This window comes from Dendropsophus ebraccatus, chromosome 2 (genome assembly GCF_027789765.1).
Source record: "Dendropsophus ebraccatus isolate aDenEbr1 chromosome 2, aDenEbr1.pat, whole genome shotgun sequence".
NCBI lineage: Eukaryota > Metazoa > Chordata > Amphibia > Anura > Hylidae > Dendropsophus > Dendropsophus ebraccatus.
The window spans coordinates 211,340,494-211,364,607 of NC_091455.1; the positions used below are offsets into that span (position 1 = coordinate 211,340,494).

The window sequence follows — 24,114 nt, forward strand, 5'->3', positions numbered from 1 at the left end:
CCCTTTTGAGGGGACAGGTACGCTTTAACATATACATAAAAAGTAGATGTGAAAAGTTGTGTAACTATTTGGGTTATGGGTGAGGAAACCTATTACATTAATACTATGAGTAGTGACAGACCCAGCTCTGCTACATCTCTGTACATTGTCGCAGTCCAGCTGCATAAGTGACCACACCAACCCATAGCCGTCCCTTCATTAACCCTTACTCTATTGCACTCATTACACATCGGCCCCATCAAACGTCACATGTCACTTTGCCTCATTAGCCGAGCGCATATAGTACAATTTGGCGTTAAATTGCGGCTGCGTTAGATAAGTAGTAGTCATTAAGAGCTGATTGGCGGCGTTGTCAGGTGGCATTGTTACCGTGTCACTTTGTTCCTGTGACGGTTTCTTCTCTACCAATCTGAGGTAAATGAAACTTTCCATTTCTCCCGATTCCTTTGGATATTTAAATCCATTGTCTATTGTTCCGGGTCTGGTAGATTGCATGAAGTCATGGGGGGGGGGGGGGGATCGGTAGAAGCGATAAACTTCAGCAAATCGATGACTAATTAATTGCCCCATTTTATTATACAAAAAGATAAAACGTGGTTTCTTGTTCCTAATTTCATGAACACAGCAGGTGAGAGGGGGAGTAGTGTAACGGGACCACATGCCTGGAGAGGATGTCACGTCGCTGGTGGGGTTGATAGTGATGAGCCGACCCATGGAAAGTTGGGTTTGACACGTGTGGCCAAACTTTGCAAAAAAAAAAGTTAGAAAATGCGGATCAGAACACAAACCCCACTGAAATCGGTAGGAACCCGAAATTTGGGACCCAAAAATGTAAAATGAGAACCCCAGACATGAATTTCAGCAAGAACCTGAACGGTAGAGGAGGTGTCCTGTGTGGTGTAGTATATAGAGTATGTGTCCTGTGTGGTGTAGTATATAGAGGAGGTGTCCTGTGTGGTGTAGTATAGAGGTGTCCTGTGTGGTGTAGTATAGAGGTGTCCTGTGTGGTGTAGTATATAGAGGAGGTGTCCTGTGTGGTGTAGTATATAGAGGAGGTGTCCTGTGTGTTGTAGTATAGAGGTGTCCTGTGTGGTGTAGTATATAGAGGAGGTGTCCTGTGTGGTGTAGCATATAGAAGAGGTGTCCTGTGTGGTGTAGTATATAGAGGAGGTGTCCTGTGTGGTGTAGTATATAGAGGAGGTGTCCTGTGTGGTGTAGTATAGAGGTGTCCTGTGTGGTGTAGTATATAGAGGAGGTGTCCATTGTGGTGTAGTATATAGAGGAGGTGCCCCCCTGTGTGGTGTAGTATATAGAGGAGGTGTCCTGTGTGGTGTAGTATATATAGGAGGTGTCCTGTGTGGTGCAGTATATATAGGAGGTGTCCTGTGTGGAATAGTATATAAAGGAGGTGTCCTGTGTGGTGTAGTATATAGAGGAGGTGTCCTGTGTGGTGTAGTATATAGAGGAGGTGTCCTGTGTGGTGTAGTATAGAGGAGGTGTCCTGTGTGGTGTAGTATATAGAGGAGGTGTCCTGTGTGGTGTAGTATATTTAGGAGGTGTCCTGTGTGGAATAGTATATAGAGGAGGTGTCCTGTGTGGTGTAGTATATAGAGGAGGTGTCCTGTGTGGTGTAGTATATAGAGGAGGTATCCTGTGTGGTGTAGTATATAGAGGAGGTGTCCTGTGTGGTGTAGTATATAGAGGAGGTGTCCTGTGTGGTGTAGTATATAGAGGAGGTGTCCTGTGTGGTGTAGCATATAGAGGAGGTGTCCTGTGTGGTGTAGTATATAGAGGAGGTGTCCTGTGTGGTGTAGTATATAGAGGAGGTGTCCTGTGTGGTGTAGTATATAGAGGAGGTGTCCATTGTGGTGTAGTATATAGAGGATGTGTCCCCCTGTGTGGTGTAGTATATAGAGGAGGTGTCCTGTGTGGAATAGTATATAGAGGAGGTGTCCTGTGTGGTGTAGTATAGAGGATGTGCCCTGTGTGGTGTAGTATATAGAGGAGGTGTCCTGTGTGGTGTAGTATAGAGGAGGTGTCCTGTGTGGTGTAGTATAGAGGAGGTGTCCTGTGTGGTGTGGTGTAGTATATAGAGGAGGTGCCCTGTGTGGTGTAGTATATAGAGGAGGTGTCCTGTGTGGTGTAGTATATAGAGGAGGTGTCCTGTGTGATGTAGGATAGAGGAGGTGTCCTGTGTGGTGTAGTATATAGAGGAGGTGTCCTGTGTGGTGTAGTATATAGAGGAGGTGTCCTGTGTGGTGTAGTATATAGAGGAGGTGTCCTGTGTGGTGTGGTGTAGTATATAGAGGAGGTGCCCTGTGTGGTGTAGTATATAGAGGAGGTGTCCTGTGTGGTGTAGTATATAGAGGAGGTGTCCTGTGTGATGTAGGATAGAGGAGGTGTCCTGTGTGGTGTAGTATATAGAGGAGGTGTCCTGTGTGGTGTAGTATATAGAGGAGGTGTCCTGTGTGGTGTAGTATATAGAGGAGGTGTCCTGTGTGGTGTAGTATATAGAGGAGGTGCCCTGTGTGGTGTAGTATATAGAGGAGGTGTCCTGTGTGGTGTAGTATATAGAGGAGGTGTCCTGTGTGGTGTAGTATAGAGGATGTGTCCTGTGTGGTGTAGTATAGAGGAGGTGTCCTGTGTGGTGTAGTATAGAGGAGGTGTCCTGTGTGGTGTAGTATATAGAGGAGGTGTCCTGTGTGGTGTAGTATATAGAGGAGGTGTCCTGTGTGGTGTAGTATATAGAGGAGGTGTCCTGTGTGTTGTAGTATAGAGGAGGTGTCCTGTGTGGTGTAGTATAGAGGAGGTGTCCTGTGTGGTGTAGTATATAGAGGAGGTGTCCTGTGTGGTGTAGTATATAGAGGAGGTGTCCTGTGTGTTGTAGTATAGAGGAGGTGTCCTGTGTGGTGTAGTATATAGAGAAGGTGTCCTGTGTGGTGTAGTATATAGAGGAGGTGTCCTGTGTGGTGTAGTATATAGAGGATGTGTCCCCCTGTGTGGTGTAGTATATAGAAGAGGTGTCCTGTGTGGTGTAGTATATAGAGGATGTGTCCTGTGTGGTGTAGTATATAGAGGAGGTGTCCTGTGTGGTGTAGTATATAGAGGAGGTGTTCTGTGTGGAGTAGTATATAGAGGAGGTGTCCTGTGTGGTGTAGTATATAGAGGAGGTGTCCTGTGTGGTGTAGTATATAGAGGAGGTGTCCTGTGTGGTGTAGTATATAGAGGATGTGTCCTGTGTGGTGTAGTATATATAGGAGGTGTCCTGTGTGATGTAGTATATAGAGGAGGTGTCCTGTGTGGTGTAGTATATAGAGGAGGTCTCCTGTGTGGTGTAGTATATAGAGGAGGTGTCCTGTGTGGTGTAGTATATATAGGAGGTGTCCTGTGTGGTGTAGTATATAGAGGATGTGTCCTGTGTGGTGTAGTATATATAGGAGGTGTCCTGTGTGATGTAGTATATAGAGGAGGTGTCCTGTGTGGTGTAGTATATAGAGGAGGTGTCCTGTGTGGTGTAGTATATAGAGGAGGTGTCCTGTGTGGTGTAGTATATAGAGGAGGTGTCCTGTGTGGTGTAGTATATAGAGGAGGTGTCCTGTGTGGTGTAGTATATAGAGGAGGTGTCCTGTGTGGTGTAGTATATAGAGGAGGTGTCCTGTGTGGTGTAGTATATAGAGGAGGTGTCCTGTGTGGTGTAGTATATAGAGGAGGTGTCCTGTGTGTTGTAGTATATAGAGGAGGTGTCCTGTGTGGTGTGGTGTAGTATATAGAGGAGGTGCCCTGTGTGGTGTAGTATATAGAGGAGGTGTCCTGTGTGGTGTAGTATATAGAGGAGGTGTCCTGTGTGGTGTAGTATATAGAGGTGGTGGTGCCCTGTGTGGTGTAGTATATAGAGGAGGTGTCCTGTGTGGTGTAGTATATAGAGGAGGTGTCCTGTGTGGTGTAGTATATAGAGGTGGTGGTGTCCTGTGTGGTGTAGTATATAGAGGAGGTGTCCTGTGTGGTGTAGTATATAGAGGAGGTGTCCTGTGTGGTGTAGTATATAGAGGAGGTGTCCTGTGTGGTGTAGTATATAGAGGAGGTGTCCTGTGTGGTGTAGTATATAGAGGAGGTGTCCTGTGTGGTGTAGTATATAGAGGAGGTGTCCTGTGTGGTGTAGTATATAGAGGATGTATCCTGTGTGGTGTAGTATATAGAGGATGTATCCTGTGTGGTGTAGTATATAGAGGAGGTGTCCTGTGTGGTGTAGTATATAGAGGATGTATCCTGTGTGGTGAAGTATATAGAGGATGTGTCCTGTGTGGTGTAGTATATAGAGGAGGTGTCCTGTGTGGTGTAGTATATAGAGGAGGTGTCCTGTGTGGTGTAGTATATAGAGGAGGTGTCCTGTGTGGTGTAGTATATAGAGGAGGTGTCCTGTGTGGTGTAGTATATAGAGGAGATGTCCTGTGTGGTGTAGTGTATAGAGGAGGTGTCCTGTGTGGTGTAGTATATAGAGGAGGTGTCCTGTGTGGTGTAGTATAGAGGATGTGTCCTGTGTGGTGTAGTATATAGAGGAGATGTCCTGTGTGGTGTAGTATATAGAGGAGGTGTCCTGTGTGGTGTGCCCCACCACCCACTCACCACCACTACCATACATATGACCATCATACTACTAAATGCTAAATAATACCACACCATAGTCACTAAATATAATCACCAATATTATCACCCCACAAAGGACACATAATACCGCCACACCCTGACCACGTTACCACTGCCTAATGACTAACAATACCACCAGTACTGCTACTGAATAAGAACCATGGTACAAAGTCACTTCTTTTAGCCGTAACATCTATCGTGACAAGTAACATTTTAGGCTAGGCACTTTTCCAGCACCCGCCTCACCTTTCCTCTACACAGATCTCCATCTATAGTGACCAAACATGACTAGTTCCCCTTTAAGACCCACACAGTAGTTAGTCCCCTTCTGTTCCTTCACACTGTAAATACCTAACTTTTTGCATTTAATAAAATCCCTTCTGCAACTCCACACTATTACAATGCGCTCTTCAATGTACCAAAATTATAACCCCCCCCCTCCTATGGGGGGGTCCTATGTACCCCAAGTAGCCATAATCCCCTCTTCTTGGGTCCCTAGGTAGCAATAACCCCCTCCAGTGGCAATAGGTAGTAATAATCTCCGCTACTGTGCCCCCAGGAAGTAATAATCCCCCCTCCTGTTCCCCCAGGTAGTAATAATCTCTCCTCCTGTTCCCCCAGGTAGTAATAATCTCCCCTCCTTTTCCCCAGGAAGTAATAATCCCCCCTCCTGTTCCCCCAGGTAGTAATAATCTCCCCTCCTTTTCCCCAGGAAGTAATAATCCCCCCTCCTTTGCCCCCAGGAGGTAATAATCTCCCCTTCTGTGCCCCCAGGTAGTAATAATCTCCCCTCCTTTTCCCCAGGAAGTAATAATCCCCCCTCCTGTTCCCCCAGGTAGTAATAATCTCCCCTCCTTTTCCCCAGGAAGTAATAATCCCCCCTCCTTTGCCCCCAGGAGGTAATAATCTCCCCTTCTGTGCCCCCAGGTAGTAATAATCTCCCCTCCTTTTCCCCAGGAAGTAATAATCCCCCCTCCTGTTCCCCCAGGTAGTAATAATCTCCCCTCCTTTTCCCCAGGAAGTAATAATCCCCCCTCCTTTGCCCCCAGGAGGTAATAATCTCCCCTTCTGTGCCCCCAGGTAGTAATAATCTCCGCTTCTGTGCCCCCAAATAGTAATAATCCCTCCTCCTGTGCCCCGAGGAAGTAATAATCTCTCCTCCTGTGCCCCCAGGTAGTAATAATCTCCCCTCCTTTTCCCCAGGAAGTAATAATCTCCCCTTCTGTGCCCCCAGGTAGTAATAATCTCCGCTTCTGTGCCCCCAAATAGTAATAATCCCTCCTCCTGTGCCCCGAGGAAGTAATAATCTCTCCTCCTGTGCCCCCAGGTAGTAATAATCTCCCCTCCTTTGCCCCCAGGTTGTAATAATCTGCGCTTCTGTGCCCCCAGGTAGTAATAATCTCCGCTTCTGTGCCCCCAGGAAGTAATAATCTCCCCTCCTTTGCCCCCAGGTAGTAATAATCTCCCCTCCTTTGCCCCCAGGTTGTAATAATCTGCGCTTCTGTGCCCCCAGGAAGTAATAATCTCTCATCCTGTGCCCCCAGGTAGTAATAATCTCCCCTCCTGTGCCCCCAGGTAGTAATAATATCTCCTCCTGTGCCCCCAGGTAGTAATAATCTCCCCTCCTTTGCCCCCAGGTTGTAATAATCTCTCCTCCTGTGCCCCCATGAAGTAGTAATCTCTGCTTCTCTGTCCCCAGGTAGTAATAATCTCCCGTCCTTTGCCCCAAGGTTGTGATAATCTCTCCTCCTGTGCCCCCAGGTAGTAATAATCTCCGCTTCTGTGCCCCCAGGTAGTTATAATCTCCCCTCCTGTTCCCCCATGTAGTAATAATCTCTCCTCCTGTGCCCCCAGGTAGTAATAATCTCCCCTCCTGTTCCCCCATGTAGTAATAATCTCCCCTCCTGTGCCCCCAGGTAGTAATAATCTCCCCTCCTGTTCCCCCATGTAGTAATAATCTCCCCTCCTGTTCCCCCATGTAGTAATAATCTCCCCTCCTGTGGCCCAAACAGCAATAAATCTCTTCTGTGCACCCAAATAGTTATAACCCCCCAAAGTAGTAATAATCCGCTAATGCAACCCAAATTGTAATACCCCCCCCCCCTTCTGTGCCCCTATCCCCCAAAAAAGAGACAAAACACAGGAAGTCCCAGACCTTTGTGTGCTCAGAAAAGGAAAGACACCTGTCCATCATGCAGGATGAATATCACTAAAGCAATTTAGAGCAACTAACTTATACTAATTCTATTATCAGTTCTGCAGTTTACAGAGAGACAATGCTTTGTTATAAAACCGGTCAGTATAATGTCATTGTACGGTTACAGAGATTTTGGTGAGCTGACCGTACAATGCGAGCACACCCAGGATTCTCTGCTACATGTACAGTGAAGGGAGACACCTTGTGGCCATATGTATAATGTTGATTAAAACATAGAAAACATAAAAAACTAAAGAGAGTATATTGCAAAGCTGCTTGGGATCCCAACCCCTGTGCCTCTTTGAGGTGGCCCCCCACACACCTTCAATAAGTGACGGCAGAATGATTGTCTGGCCCTCAGTTATCTCTCCCGTCCAGCTACCTAGGATGGTGATTCTATTACAGCAAGCACTTCTAGGTGGAGATCTACTTTAAAGATGACGCTGCTCAAGTTTTCGGTGAGGTTGGAGATTTTTCTGTGACTCCAGGAGAATCTTTGTTCGGGGACATTTCTGCTTTGCCAGTAAAACTTTCTGTACAGGGACGTGACGGTAAACTGGGGCGACCATCTGGAGTCCTGCTCAAAACTGCAAGCAGAGAAGAAAAGCTTAGACCAAGAAAATGTTACGACCGCATAAATCTTCAAGGATGTGAAGGCTGGAGGTCACAAGAGGTCACAAGAGGACACACGCTAACCCAAGGTCATAACAAGCGACGGCCAGAGGAAGCACAATGGAGGCTTATAAACCTCTAGTGTGATATCAGGGTCACTGCAATTAGACCTGTAAGAGACATGGTGGTAGGAGTGTTTTCCACCTCCCATTACTGTCAAGGACTGACCCCCTACCCCCATCTTATAAGTTTAAGGGGTAGTTCACAACAAAAAAAACATTTAAATCAACTGGTGGCAGATATTTGTAATTTACTTCTATTTAAAAATCTCCAGTCTATATCAGCTGCTGTACGTCCTGCAGGAAGTGGTGTATTCTCTCCAGTCTGACACAGTGCTCTCTGCTGCCACCTCTGTCCATGTCAGGAACTGTCCAGAGCAGCAGCAAATCCCTATAAAAAAACCTCTCCTGCTCTGGACAGTTCCTGACATGGACAGAGGTGGCAGCAGAGAGCACTGTGTCACACTGGAGAGAATACACCACTTCCTGCAGGACATACAGCAGCTGATAAGTACAGGAAGAATGGATATTTTTAAATATAAATAAATTACAGATCTCTGCCACTTTCTAGCATCTGAAGGAGAAACTTTTTGGGTGACCCCATCTTTATATAAGAACTGCTTGGTCTTGGCCCACACTTGCTTGTCTCACCTGCTACCTACCCATATAGGAAGCAAGGTCATCAAGACATTCTAGCTGTGCAAACCACCATTTCTAAAAGAAGAGGAAGGGTTCTGACCAGTCCACATTACTTATGAGGAAGGAGGCCGCCTAAACTGGGGCTCCAAATGGTCCATGGTGTCCACAGGAGCTGCTTCTATAGCAGGTACTTCCCAACCATCATACAGGAGAAGCCATCACCACCCTGCAGCTGGTTCAGTCCACCAATGGGATGTATTCGGTCCCAGTGCCTAGGGCAACATGAGCTGTATATACGGCCCTGACCACCATGAATATTAACCCCTTTACTGATGTACACCAATGGGGATATTGGATTTATTGCCCTAGACCACCAGGTATATTAGCATTAACCCCCTCACTGTTCATTAACTCTGTCAGCAGGTTTCTGGTGTCCTATGTCAGGGTAGTATATACTAGTGACAGAGAAGCTGAGCAGAATGATGGATCACTTCTGTGCAGCTGATCCACAGATCTCCTCCTGAATAACATGAACAATAGGTAGTCCTCTCCATTATGTGCATGAGCCCAGTAGTCCTGGATATTCATGAGAAGCGGAAAACCCCGCCCACCAGCTGCTGATTGGCAGTTATCCATGCTGTGTATACGCAGTCACCTGTCAGTCAGCAGCTGGAGGGCGGGGGGGGGGGGGAGAGGTGTGGCAAGAATCTTATTCACCTGCATATTAGGAGAACTGCTGAACAGGAATACACCGATCTGTTTAGCATTTTGTCACTAGTTTCTGTTGCTCTCATTTAAGGCAGCATAAACCTAACAACAGATTTCCTTTAAAAATCTTAGATCTTCCAGTACTTATATCATTCAGGAAGTGGTAAATTCTTTCCAGTCTGACACAGTGCTCACTGCTGCCACCTCTGTCCATGTCAGGAACTGTCCAGAGCGGCAGAAAATCTTGTAGAAAACCTCTCCTGCTCTGGACAGTTCCTGACATGGACAGAGATGGCAGCAGAGAGCACTGTGTCAGACTGGAGAGAATACACCACTTCCTGCAGAACATACAGTAGCTGATAAGTACTGTAAGACTGGAGATTTTTAAATACAAGTAATTTACTAATCTGTATAACTTTCTGACAACAGTTGATTTAAAAACATAGGGCGGCATCTAACTTCTCCAGCTGCTGGGAGTCAAATGCCGAACGTTCAAGTTTGGAGAATGTTACTGAACCTGAACAGTTCGGCAACTCGCTCAACACTAACCTAAGCTATACCCCAGATATTACCCATGGGGATTGTGGCGGTCTAAGCTGGGTGCCCCCCTATGCTGGTCCATAGTGCCCACAGGGGCTGCCTCCATGCTATATATCCTCTGTATTTATAGAATGATGTATATTTATAGCCGGCGCCTCCGGCCAGCTGACAGGTTTGTTTATGATGCGCGGTGTGGGGACCCCCAGATAAGAAGCTGTAAAATTCCCTCTAATAACAGGATCTGTCAATCAGAAGGTGGAGGTGAATGCATTAAGTCCTCCGACGGCTGAAATTACCCATGATCCTCGGCACATTATATGTAATCCTCTCCACTGGGTTTTATTGTAAAGCGTCGGCTTAAGAAAAAAAAAATTGGATTTATGGAAAGTGCGAATGAATGATTTCCCCCTGAATGTCGGGTGAATTTTATGCGTCAGCTTTGTAATGTGTGAGTGTTCGGGCAGACGGGTCGGTGGCGTGGATCCAGCGAGGCATCCAGTAATGAGTCAACCAGTCAGCGCGCCCCGGGTAATACTTCTCAAAGATCTGACGGTAGAAGTAACCTTCCTTTGTCTTAGGAGAATTAAAGGGAAACTCCTCGGCAGACTTCTCCAGCATCATGTCATCAACCTGGAGAGAAAAGACCAAGGAAACAATGCTCATTCAATCAGCAACAATGTATCGGAATCAGTCCCCCGCATGGACCATGGCTTCTCCCACGACTATAGGAACCGCGCACAATGAACCGGAAAAATGACTTGGTTCTTGTAACCTGTTTTGTGCTAAAGAATGGATTCAGCCGGAATGTTCCTTCTCCGAGTGATAGAATGGCGTCCTGTATATCCCAGTTATATAAAACCAAATATATCACTTATATTGGGATTGCTTCATTTTTCAGGACCAGGGACAGCATGAAAGTATAATGTACATAGGCGGGGAAGGCTGCCCCCAAATGACACAAGTATGGATATGGTATTACACTTACCATTGCTGCTCTCACAGAATGGGGAAGACATAGGGTCCAGACATGTGAGCACAGGCATATCCTGCTAATTTTGGTCATGTGGGTCTTATAAAGGAGTGCGAGCTGTTCAGAGAGGGAGAACTGTGAAACACGAACTGGAGAGAATGAAACGGCTGCACATCCCAACTATGGCTGACACTAATGCCGCTAGGCCTATATTAAAAATCAACACCAGAGTGTCTGTATATGAATTGATCAAGCCATATTGCCCCGTGTACCACCGCGCAGGTCCTCTGGTCCACACGGGCCCCTACGCTATCCCTCCTGTCTGTCCCATTCTATCTTTGATAGCTATGGTGAGTGCAATACCTTATCCAGACTTGTGCTTTTTGGGGGCAGCTTCCTCCGCCGATGGTGCTGGCTGGGTTTTGGTGTGGCATTTTTGGGTCTGGACCTGTGGCATGGTGGTTGCAGGGCCGTTCCATGGCCTCCCTTCCCTGACTGTGCACGCCTGCGGGGGTGGTGGTCACTGACCGGCACAGTGTGGACTTAGTGTAGGGACCCATGTGTATCAGATACCTGCACGCGGTACATGGGGCAGTATGGCTTGATCAATTCACATACAGAATTCTGATGTTTTTTATGCAGCCGAGAGGTACTAGTATCAGCCATAGGTGTGATGTGCAGCACTCTTTTTCTTCCCTGAACCGTATTTTGTATCTCTCTTTTCTCCGTGTTTTGCACTCCTCCTGGTGAGACCCACATGACCGCAATTAGCAGGAGACACCTGAGTGCTCATGGTTTTAATCCCTCCTGTCTATCCCATTCTATCTTTGATAGCTATGGTGAGTGCAATACCTTATCCAGACTTGTGCTGTTTGGGGGCAGCTTCCTCCGCCGGTGGTGCTGGCTGGGTTTTGGTGTGGCATTTTTGGGTCTGGTCCTGTGGCATGGTGGTTGCAGGGCCGTTCCATGGCCTCCCTTCCCTGACTGTGCACGCCTGCGGGGGTGGTGGTCACTGACTGGCACGGTGTGGACTTAGTGTAGGGACCCATGTGTATCAGATACCTGCACGCGATACATGGGGCAGTATGGCTTGATCAATTCACATACAGAATTCTGATGTTTTTTATGCAGCCGAGAGGTACTAGTATTAGCCATAGGTGTGAGGTGCAGCGCTCTTTTTCTTCCCTGAACCGTATTATAGTAGTTATATTCTTGTATATAGGAGCAGTATTATAGTAGTTATATTCCTGTGTATAGGGGGCAGTATTATAGTAGTTATATTCCTGTATATAGGAGCAGTATTATAGTAGTTATATTCATGTATATAGGAGCAGTATTATAGTAGTTATATTCCTGTATATAGGGAGCAGTATTATAGTAGTTATATTCCTGTATATAGGAGCAGTATTATAGTAGTTATATTCCTGTATATAGGAGCAGTATTATAGTAGTTATATTCCTGTATATAGGAGCACTATTATAGTAATTATATTCCTGTACATAGGAGCAGTATTATAGTAGTTATATTCTTGTATATAGGGGACAGTATTATAGTAGTTATATTCCTGTATATAGGAGCAGTATTATAGTAGTTATATTCCGGTATATAGGAGCAGTATTATAGTAGTTATATTCCGGTATATAGGAGCAGTATTATAGTAGTTATGCGGTTCAGGGAAGAAAAAGAGTGCTGCACCTCACACCTATGGCTGATACTAGTGCCGCTAGGCTAAATAAAAAACACATCAGAATTTTGTGTATGAATTGATCAAGCCATACTGCCCCATGTACCTCGTGCCGGTATCTGATACACATGGGTCCCTACACTAAGTCCACACCGTGCCAGTCAGTGGCCACCAACCCCGCAGGCGTGCACAGCCAGGGAACGGGGGCCATGGGACGGCCCTGCGACCCCCATGTCACAGGACCAGACCCAAAAACACCACACCAGAACCCGGCCAGCACCGCCGGCGGAGAAGGTCGCCCCCAAACAGCACAAGTCAGATACCGGCACGAGGTACATGGGACAGTATGGCTTGATCAATTCATACACAAAATTCTGATGTGTTTTTTATTTAGCCTAGGGGCACTAGTATCAGCCATAGGTGTGAGGTGCAGCACTCTGTTTCTTCCCTGAACCGCATTTTGTTTCTCTCTTTTCTCCGTGTATTGCACTCCTCCTGGTGAGACCCACATGACCGCAATTAGCAGGAGACACCTGAGTGCACATGGTTTTAATCCCTCCTGTTTTTTCCCATTCTGTTTGCAGCAGCTATGGTGAGTGTAATACCTTATCCAGACTTGTGCTGCTTGGGGGCGACCTTCTCCGCCGGCGGTGCTGGCCGGGTTCTGGTGTGGTGTTTTTGGGTCTGGTCCTGTGACATGGGGGTCGCAGGGCCGTCCCATGGCCCACGTTCCCTTACTGTGCGCGCCTGCGGGGTTGGTGGCCACTGACTGGCACGGTGTGGACTTAGTGTAGGGACCCATGTGTATCAGATACCTGCACGATGGTACATGGGGCAGTATGGCTTGATCAATTCATACACAAAATTCTGATGTGTTTTTTATTTAGCCTAGGGGCACTAGTATCAGCAGGGCCGGCGTCAGCACCCGGCTAAGTAGGGCAAATGCCGGGGCCCACAGCTCCTCTAGGGGCCCACTCCCGTTTGTTACTACATTTTTTTTGTTAGTAAAAAAGAAAAAAAAGTGTAGTAACAAAGGGGACTGGGCCCCTAGAGGCCGCATGTGACAGTTAGGGGCCACGCCGATACATACTGGGGCCCCCGAGCACCTGTCTTCCATCACAAATCTTCCCTACAGCCGAGTAGGAAAGAGGACCTTTGAGTCTGAAGGACCTTTGATGATGTCACGGGTCATGTGATCGGACACATGACCTGATAGAGGGCAGCAGGTAGGCTCTGCAAACTAAGTGTCCTGTATGTGCTGGTTCTTCTACTTGTTTTGTGTATAGAGGTCCTGCTGTAATATATATATATATCTATTACAGCAGGATATATATATATATATATATATATATTTATATATATATATATTACAGCAGGACCTCTATACACAAAACAACTAGATATCTGTATCTATCTATCTACCTATCTCCTATCTATCTATCTATCTATCTATCTATCTCCTATTTATCTATCTATCTATCTATCTATTTCCCTATCTCCTATCTATCTATCTATCTCCTATCTATCTATCTATCTATCTATCTCCTATCTATCTATCTATCTATCTATCTATCTATCTATCTATCTATCTATCTATTTCCCTATCTCCTATCTATCATATGAACATGGTGAGACCTCTAGTTCTCCTATATACAGGCCCTGCAGTGATATACAGCGTGTGTGTGTGTGTATATATATATATATATATATATATATATATATATATATATATATATATATATATATATCACTGCAGGGCCTGTATATAGGAGAACTAGAGGTCTCACCATGTTTATATTATAAATATATATATATATATATATATATATATATATATATAAAATGCTGGTGCTGCTAGTTCTCTAGTATACAGCTCCTGCTCTGTGTGTGTGTATGTATATACACACACACACACAGAAGGAGCTGTATACTAGAGAACTAGCAGCACCAGCATTATATATATATATAATCCTGTGACTGGGTCTGACTCCTCCAGAGTCCTGACTACTGCAGAGATCAGGAGATACAGGAGGAGAAAGATATGCAGCAGCCGCATGTTTCTTCTGCTGCAAATCTTTCCTCGCCTGTCTCTCCATGATTTGCTCCTCAAAGGGGCCCGCCGAGGCTCTGTCGCCCAAGGGCCCACAAAAAGCTGGAGCCGGCCCTGAGTATCAGCCATAGGTGTGAGGTGCAGCACTCTGTTTCTTCCCTGAACCGCATTATAGTAGTTATATTCCTGTATATAGGAGCAGTATTATAGTAGTTATATTCCTGTATATAGGAGCAGTATTATAGTAGTTATATTCCTGTATATAGGAGCAGTATTATAGTAGTTATATCCCTGTATATAGGAGCAGTATTATAGTAGTTATATTCTTGTACATACAGGGCAGTATTATAGTAGTCATTTTATTATAATACAATCATGCATTAAAATTCTCAATTTCTACAGATGTAAATTGAGACGTATGACCTGGTATTACAATGAATACAACATCAATGGAGGACGACAGACTTCCCTCAGTTCATCATCCCTAACTCTCCAACGTGTTTATCCATGAACTTTTTTTTTTCTAAAGAGATTATTCTGACTGCTCTCACTAGAAGAGATGTAGACATCTGAGTCACTGTACAGAAGATGCACAAATTATAATATCTATAAAAATGACACAATGGTTATAAGTGGTAAAATAACAGTACAGCAGCTCCCCCTGGGGGATATTAGGGTTAATACAGCTCAGCTATTAGTGCATTTAAAATTTACAGAATATACTCCAAGGGGGGATTTATCATTGTGCACCCCTGGCACATTCGTCCCTTTACCCTGGTGAATGCCTGCTGTATCCTCCACTCACCTGATTTATTTTTGCGCAATGCCTGCGCGGGTGCAGGGCCGGCCGGCTGTACTAATAGGCGTACACCTCTTAGTAAATCTGGCTGGGGAAAGGGGGCAGGGTTTTATTTAGGACTGGCATACTTGTACACCAGTCTTGATAAATTTCCCCCAAGTATTTCTTCAGGAAAGTTTTCTTACCACATAATTTTCTATTTTCATTCAGAATACACTGCCAGGATGTTGTATGTTTCATTTTTGTCACAAGGTATATTGTAACTAATCAAAGTATACAAGTACAGCGATTTGCAATAAATTAGAATATCAACAAAAAGTTATTTTTTTTCCAGTAATTCAATTCAAAAAGTGACCTCATATATTCTATAGAATTATTACATACAGAGTGAACTTTTTCAAGTATTTATTTCTGTTAAAATTGATGATTATGGATTACAGCCAAAAAAAAAAACCAAAAGTCAGTATTTCAGAAAATTTTAATAATATATAAAACCAACTGAAATTTTTTTTTTTAACACAGAAATGTCGGCCAAATGAAAAGTCTTTACAATAAATACTCTCAATACTTTCAAATACTCCTGTGATTATCATACTATGAAGATATATACTGATATATATGCCTATAGAGCCTTATGAATCTTGATACAGGTGTGTTTTTTTAATTTTGCTTGTATTCTTCACTGGTTAATTTTATTTTTTATTTGTTTCATCTTATGAATATAAAAATTATTTATCTCTATACACAATTCTGACTTATTATAATCACTCATTTATGATATAACCAGAAACTATATATATCTAAGACTATACATATTAACTTGGATAATTTAAGGGGAGTTACGCTAGAGAGCCTACTACTTCTATTACTCATATTTGCTGGTTCTTGGTGCCAACCAAGTAGTGCACTCGCTGTACACCCCTCTTCCTAACAGTACTGTTAGGTTGGGTTCTTACACTAGAATATTTCAAATACTCTCAATACTTAGTTGGGGCACCTTTTGCATGAAGGACGGCATCAATGCGGCAAAGTGGCATGGGTGCGACCAGCTGATGGCCCTGCAGAGGTGTTAGTGAAGCCCAGGTTGCTTTGATAGTCACCTTCAGCTCGTCTGCATTGTTGGCTCTGGTGTCTTTCATCTTTCTCTTGACAATCGCTCATAAATTCTCTATGGGGTTAAGGTCTGGTGAGTTTGCTGGCGAATCAAGCCCAGTGATGATGCGGTTAGTAACCAGGGATTGGGACTTTTGGCCGTGTGGACAGGTGCCAAATCCTGCTGGAAGATGAAAATGCCATCTCCAAAAATCTTTTCAGCATAGGGAAGCATGAAGGGCTCTAAGATGTCCTGGTAGACGGCAGTGGTGACTTTGGTGTTGATGAAACCCAGTGAAGCTCCACCAGCAGATGACATGGCTCCCCAAACCATCATTGGTCGTGGAAACTTCACACTAGACCTCAAGCAGCTTGGATTGTGTACAGCCTCTCTACTCTTCCTCCAGGAGCTTGGATTGGGCCTCTCCACTCTTTCTCCAGCAGCTTGGATTGGGCCTCTCCACTCTTCCTCCAGCAGCTTGGATTGTGTACAGCCTCTCCACTCTTCCTCCAGTCTCTGGGACCGAGATTTCCAATTGAAATGCAACATTTACTTCCATCTGAGATCCGCCCCTTGGACCACTGATCAGCAGTCCAGTTCTTCTTTTCCTTGGCCCAGATAAGACGCTTCTGGCCTTGTTTCTTGGTCAGGAGTGACACATGGGATGCAACACTTGTAGCCCGTGTCCTGCAGACGTCTGGATGTGCTTGTGGCTTTTGAAGCACTGACTCCAGCAGCAGGCCACTCTTTGTGAATCTCTCCCAAATTTTTTAATAAAATTTTTGTTACAATCCTGTAAGACTGTGGTTCTTCTGGTTGCTTGTGCACCTTTTTGTACCACACTTTTTCCTTCCACTCAACTTTCCATTAATATGCTTTGATACAGCACTCTGAGAACAGCCAGCTTCTTTAGCAATAAACTTTTGTGGCTTACCCTCCTTGCGGAGTGTGTGAATGACGGCCTTCTGGACATCTGTCAAGTCAGCAGTCTTCCCCATGATTGTGTTACATACTGAACCAGACTATTATAACACTTAGGAAGCCACTGCAGGTGTTTTTGGTTAATTATTTTAATTTTATGAAATACTGACTTTTGGGTTTTTCTTGGCTGTAATCCATAATCATCAACTTTAACAGAAATAAACGCTTGAAAAAGTTCACTCTGTATGTAATGACTCTATAGAATATATGAGGTCACTTTTTGAATTGAAATACTGAAAAAACCCTTTTTGTTGATGTTCTAATTTATTGCAAACCACTGTATATTCTCAGAGGAAAGTATAGAAATTGTGCTGGGGTGATCCTGGGGTCACATGCAGACATGCAGCCTGGACTTTACGGGGAATTTCCCAACTTTAATCTTGCCAATCTGGTGGCCATGTGCTATGTTGGCCTTAATTGACCCTGCCCTTTGGGCCCCTGAGTATTTAAAGGGGTATTCCAAGAAAAATTTACTTGTCCGCTACCAAACAATAGTTGACTAATAAGAGATCACACCCATCTCCATATTGGCCCCCGGCTTTTGTGTTATGAATAGAGCCGTGGATACGGCACATGACCTGTGGCTCTATTCATTCCTATGGAGGTGCCAGAGAGAGCAGAGTACAGCGCTCTTCCAGCTTACTCAGCTCTTTCCGGAACCTCCATAGGAATGAATAGAGCCGTGGGTCATGTGCCGTAGCCACGGATCTATTCATAACACAGAAGCCGGGGGCCGATACAAAGATTGCCGGGGGTTTGGAACCCCTGTGATCTCTTACTTGTCCCCTATCCTGTAGATTCCTGTTAATCCTGTAAAGTAAATTTTTCTTGGACTATGGGATAATGGGATATGTTATTCCATTACTATCTCAGACCCATGTACCTGCTGTTCTATATGATCCTGCAAAATGGAAAACCAGGATTTCTTTATAGAAGTCATTCCATCACTAAACGCTTCTTTGGGTCTCCACAGGATGTCTTTGGGTAGAAGGTTGGCTTCCTCAAAGGCTTCTCGCAGGAGGTATTTCTCAATTCCGTTCTGTGCAGAATAAACCACAGTCAGAACACGACAATGGCAACACTCAAAACTAACAGGTATAAGTTATATATCACAGCTCAATGCCCCACCTTAGGCATCCGTAGCTCGGAGGGCAGAGAGAGGTAGTACGCGGTAAAGCGGTGGTCCAGGAAAGGCACTCGTAGTTCAAGACTAATACAGAGAAAAAAAACTATTAAGTGTAAGTGACACAAAGCTTAAATTGCTGATATGACCTCTATGAAAACTTAAGCTAATGACATGATGCATCTCTGAGGCTCAAATTTAGGGGGACATTTACTATTGGGTCTAAAATGTTAGTTTTTCTAAAGAGTATTCGTTTGGTTTTTACCCAGCTCAATAGGACTAATAAACAAACTTTTCAACGTTGTGAACAGAATATTAGCAGAATATTCGCAAAACATTGTGCAAAGTCGCAAATAATAAATTGGGCAGAAATCCCCGATTATGTGAATTTTTGGGTGAATACTCAAAACAGGCACTTAAAAAAAAAATAAGTTGCATCTAAAAAAAAAAAAATTGGCCGTCGAATACTGGGTTCATTAATAGAACTTAGACCAAAAATGGGCAAAAAATCTAATTATTCACCTAAAAAGAGGTGCAAAGCCCTTGATAAATGTCCCCCTTAGTGTTTATTACTCCTTAAGAAACAGCAATGCTCTGCAGACTGATCTGACGGCAGATTGCTATGTATAGTATGAAGCACAAGTGCAACACTGCCATCTGCAGGTAAACTGAAGTACTGCAAAACTGTTGAAATGTTAGTTTAGGTATATGGGGTGCTGAGGTAGCAGTCATGAGTACTATATATGGCACTTGGTAAATGGGGATTATTCCAGTGTATAGACCAGGGATAGGGAACCTTCGGCCCTCCAGCAGTTGTAAAACTACAATTCCCATCATGCCTAGACACAGCCAAAGCTTTAGCTTAGGCAAGATAGGAATTGTAGTCTTACAACCACTGAAAGTCTAAGGGTTCCCTATCCCTTGTATAGACCTTTTAAGCCCATTGTCTGTACACCCTCTGGAGATTCTCACCCATGTGCAGCGGTTGTTCTGTCAGCTCGAAGGACATCAAACATATAGAGCTCCCGCAGTAAGCGCTCGCTGTCCTCCGACGCCTCTCCTGGAGAAGGGGCCTGTAAGGAGATTAGACGTTTATGTGTAATAATCCATGTAAAGCACCTCCAGCTTATTCCAGGCCTTGCAGACATAGAAGAGGTGACATCTAAATACTGCCCATCACAGAAATACAGTGTCTGCACACCAGGGCATGGCTGATCCTCTAGGGTGCGGCCCCTACTTGTCTCTTTGTACCTGCAGCACTGTACCGAAAAAGTAGGATATTTAAATTGTACGGTCATAAAAAACCTTCATGTGTTCTAGGCAGACGTTAAAAATTTTGATTGGTCAGAGTCTGAATGTTCAGCTGGAACCAGAGGGAAGTGCATTCTCTCTATGCTCTGTCCTTATGACTTCCACAATAAGTCTATGGGCCCGTCGTCCTGCTGGAGATACTTACCTGTCAGTGCCCTCCTGTTCCCCACACCTGTTCCTGCATACTTGCCAACAGTTCTAATTTTGGTTGAGCTGTTCCAGAAAGAGGGATGCAGAATGGGTGGATTTTATGTATGTTTGGTTATTCCCAGGGTGAAGCTTAAAGGGGGTTTCCAGGATTGGAAAAACTAAGCTGTCTTCTTGCTGTAGTATTACAATTCAGCTCCATTCAATTCAACTGAACTGCCATACCCACACCCAAACTGGTAGAAAGCAGCTATGTTTTTTAAGCCTGGTTAATCCTTTTAGGCTCTACCCTAGGACTGACACTGCCCGACAGGGTTCTGCAGGACACTAGTGGCCAATCCTTAGGTAGATCAACGAAGTGATGTATCAGTTTATTCAAGTCACAGACCTGATACCTACAAGAATGGGATAAGCTCCACCACTATGCCTACATACACCACACTGAGCTGAACAGCGAGGGTCACAGGGTCAGACCCCCAATTTTCAGCCATTGATATCCTAGCCAAAGGAGTTCTTATCAGCTGCTGTATGTCCTGTAGGAAGTGGTGTATTCTCTCCAGTCTGACACAGTGCTCTCTGCTGCCACCTCTGTCCATGTCAGGAACTGTCCAGAGCAGGAGAGTTTTTTTATTTGAATTTGCTGCTGCTCTGGGCAGTTCCTGACATGGACAGAGGTGGCAGCAGAGAGCCCTGTGTCGGACTGGATAGAATAAACCACTTTTTGCAGGACATACAGCAGCTGATAAGTACTGGAAGACTGGAGATTTAAAAATAGAATTAAATCACAAATCTGTATAACTTTCTTCCACCTATTGACTTGAAAGAAGACAAATTCGCTAGAATACATTAATGTTATAGATGCAATGAGGTTCCTGCCACCAAGGGGATGTTCACCTTGTGGAAGTAGATGTAGCCCTGTGTGAGCTCGTCGGAGCCTTCGCCCGAAAATATCACCACGCTGTCCGTCTTTTTTCTTATGTACTTGGAGATCAAATACATCCCTGAGAAAATATAATACAAATCTATTACTATGATATATATAGTTGTGCAAAAAAATAAAAAAGATCATGATTAGTGATGCCGAATGTTCGGGTTCTGAGAACATTTCTGAGCCCAGACAGTTCGGCTTCTCTGCTCAGCACTAATCATGTTTATGTTGTACTTATATTAGTGTTATGGAGCATTTTATGGCGGTATATTATAAGCGTTTTATTGCTCTGTTCTTTGATACAGGATGAGACTATTATCCTTGTATTTTGCAGTTCGGCCCCGGCAGGATCAGCGCCCTCTGCCTTACACATCACTGACTGATCTCCCAACAACTTTCTTATACATTTGCCCAATATCCTCTCTTATTCTGCTGTTTGCTCCAGTTCTCAATGATGTTTTTGTCATCAAAGCAACAAAGTATACGGTATAGATAAAAGGATGGGATGCGTTCTCTTCTCTATGTCCTATGGTAGCGCTCACGCGGATGGCGGGTCACGGAGGACAATGATATTTTTAGTTCTTAAAGCTGAAATCAAAAAGATGTTTGGAAGCGAAAGGTAAAGAAGTTTGCTTTAATTCTTAACACCAAAGGATAAAGAGAAATGTTGTATTTATAATGTGATATGAGGGTCCTGGAGCCACAGGCGGAGGGGCAGTCTACTATAGGGAGGGGGGGGAGCAGCTTTGTTCTTGTAGAACAAACTCTCCAAGAGTTGTGGCTGATGGGTAAATTTTCCTTCTAGATCCTGGACTTCTCCTTGAAGGGTATGTTCACACGTACCGGATCCGCAGCGAGTTTCTCCCCGAGACCCGCTGCGCATCCCTGCCCAGTAAACTCTATGGGCAGACAAACGAGTTTGTTCACAGCCTGCCCCGTTAACCCCCCGGCCGCCAGAGCCTATATTTTACCTGGTCCCCGCTCCAGATTGCTTCGCGGGGTTCCCGGCAGATCCCGCTCGGCCAATCAGTGTGCGCTGCTCCACGGCAGCGCACTGATTGGCTGAGCAGGACGTGAAGACACCGGGAGCCCCGAAGCAAGCCGGCGCGGGGACCAGGTGATGTATATGTTCCGGTGGCAGGGGGGGTTAGCGGGGCGGGCTGCGCACAAACTCGCAGCGGGATGTTCATCCTGCCCATAGAATTTACAGGGCAGGGATGCGCAGCGGGTCTCGGGAGAAACTCGCTGCGGATCCGGTACGTGTGAACATACCCTAAAGGGGTTCTCCAGCATTAGAAAAACATGGCTACTTTCTTCCAGAGATGGCACCGCTCTTGTGTCCAGTTTGGGTGCAGGTTTTATAACTCACTTCTATTGAAGTGAATGGAGCTTTATGGCAACCTGACCTGGAGACAAGAGTGGTGTTGTCTCTGGAAGAAAGTGGTCATGTTTTTTTTCTAACGTTGGATAAGGAGGAGGGGGGCTGAACATAACATCATGCACTCACCTCGGCCTCGGACGCGGACTGGCTGAGCGTGCCTGACACGCCACGTCCCAGGTCCCCACTGAGACCTAGAGGTGGCCAGGGACTGGAAATTGGAGCGGATGACAGTGAACCCCAGTGCTGGAACCGGGAGTTTTCCAGCTCTACAAAAACATGGCCACTTTCTTACATAGACAGCACCACTCTTGTCTCTAGTTCAGGTGTGGTTTGCAATTAATCTCTATTCATTTCAATGAGTTGCAAAACCTGCACCCAAACTGGAGACAAGAGTCTCTGAAAGAAAGTGGTCATGTTTTTGTATGGATAACCCCTTTAGGACAAGCCAGAAGACTATCAAGAAAAAAGTTTACCCATCAACCACTTGTCCTGGAGAGTTTTCTGGCTTGGCCCAGTCCCAATGACTTGAAGGGAAAGCTAGCTTTAAAAGCTAAACTGGGTGTTTCTTACCCACAGAAGCTCTGACTGTTGTGATGTCATAGGTTTCCAGTGTGAAGATGACCTCATCCACCGCCTGTATCCCCTCTTCAGCATCAAAAATAATTTCATGATGTTCGCTTCCGATATGGTTGGCGACCTGGAATGGTGATATAGAATATGCACATTTAGTATGATATATAGAACATCCTGTAATGGGTGTTCTGTCCTTATAGACATCAATAAACTGGCCAGGAAAGTGAAGAAGCTTGCAAACATCCCTTATGATGGAACTGCCAGTGGATGAGAAGAAAGTAGTGGTTCCAGTAGCGCTTTCCCCCCTGAGGTAGAGCCAGTACCGGAGATGGAGAATGGTTCATGCAGAAACATCAGACCAGCCAAAGACTAACAGAAAGAAGCTTTTCTTTATTATTACTACTACCCTTTTCTACAGGTAACAACCTTCTTTAGTTCACCCTCAAAACTTGTACTCTTAATAAAGAATGTTAGCTTGGCGCTGGTCTGATGTTACTGCAAGAACCAGGTATGGTCGATAATCGCTTGGTGTAATAGTATCCTTATGGTGCTACAGAAGTGACTACAATCCTCTCGTCTACAGGCAGTTCTACAGCCAAACCAAGCCAGGTCCTTCGGGAGGTTGTAGCAGCTCCCATCTGATATACTATTAAGTGATTTTTCGACCCCTTCAGGTGAGCGGCTACTTGCACTGCCTGTTCCATACTCAGACTGTCTCAAGTAATGTCAAATGCTACATTTCTGCATATATAATGTGCTAGAGACAGTGTGCCCTATAATACTGTGCTAGAGACAGTGTGCCCTATAATACTGTGCTAGAGACAGTGTGCCCTATAATACTGTGCTAGAGACAGTGTGCCCTATAATACTGTGCTAGAGACAGTGTGCCCTATAATACTGTGCTAGAGACAGTGTGCCCTATACTGTGCTAGAGACAGTGTGCCCTATACTGTGCTAGAGACAGTGTGCCCTATAATACTGTGCTAGAGACAGTGTGCCCTATAATACTGTGCTAGAGACAGTGTGCCCTATACTGTGCTAGAGACAGTGTGCCCTATACTGTGCTAGAGACAGTGTGCCCTATACTGTGCTAGAGACAGTGTGCCCTATAATACTGTGCTAGAGACAGTGTGCCCTATACTTTGCTAGAGACAGTGTGCCCTATAATACTGTGCTAGAGACAGTGTGCCCTATAATACTGTGCTAGAGACAGTGTGCCCTATACTGTGCTAGAGACAGTGTGCCCTATACTGTGCTAGAGACAGTGTGCCCTATAATACAGTGCTAGAGACAGTGTGCCCTATAATACTGTGCTAGAGACAGTGTGCCCTATAATACTGTGCTAGAGACAGTGTGCCCTATAATACTGTGCTAGAGACAGTGTGCCCTATAATACTGTGCTAGAGACAGTGTGCCCTATAATACTGTGCTAGAGACAGTGTGCCCTATAATACTGTGCTAGAGACAGTGTGCCCTATACTGTGCTAGAGACAGTGTGCCCTATACTGTGCTAGAGACAGTGTGCCCTATAATACTGTGCTAGAGACAGTGTGCCCTATAATACTGTGCTAGAGACAGTGTGCCCTATAATACTGTGCTAGAGACAGTGTGCCCTATACTGTGCTAGAGACAGTGTGCCCTATAATACTGTGCTAGAGACAGTGTGCCCTATAA

At 44.9% G+C, this 24,114-nt stretch overlaps 2 protein-coding genes across 12 annotated transcripts in view; both read right to left on the reverse strand.

The window, feature by feature from the left end:
* The window catches only part of LOC138783991 (tachykinin-like peptide), a 43,386-nt gene extending 35,626 nt beyond the window's left edge, over nt 1-7,760 (reverse strand). Inside the window, exon 1 of the mRNA XM_069959396.1 lies at nt 7,164-7,760. The gene's annotated coding sequence lies outside the window, so the exon portion shown is untranslated. The remainder of the gene's footprint in view (nt 1-7,163) is intronic.
* A 1,952-nt stretch (nt 7,761-9,712) lies between these two features.
* The window catches only part of ASNS (asparagine synthetase (glutamine-hydrolyzing)), a 108,696-nt gene continuing 94,294 nt past the window's right edge, over nt 9,713-24,114 (reverse strand). For 10 of the 11 annotated variants that reach the window (XM_069959382.1, XM_069959381.1, XM_069959384.1 and 7 more), the window contains 6 exons: nt 22,438-22,564; nt 20,453-20,559; nt 19,073-19,173; nt 18,106-18,187; nt 17,861-18,016; nt 9,713-10,029 (listed from right to left, as the gene is read on the reverse strand). In XM_069959382.1, coding sequence (XP_069815483.1) covers nt 9,826-10,029; nt 17,861-18,016; nt 18,106-18,187; nt 19,073-19,173; nt 20,453-20,559; nt 22,438-22,564 — 777 coding nt within the window. In that variant the 3' untranslated portion in view covers nt 9,713-9,825. Of the gene's footprint in view, nt 10,030-14,531; nt 14,655-17,860; nt 18,017-18,105; nt 18,188-19,072; nt 19,174-20,452; nt 20,560-22,437; nt 22,565-24,114 lie in introns of those variants that run through there. The other variant, XM_069959393.1, reaches the window with a different exon arrangement.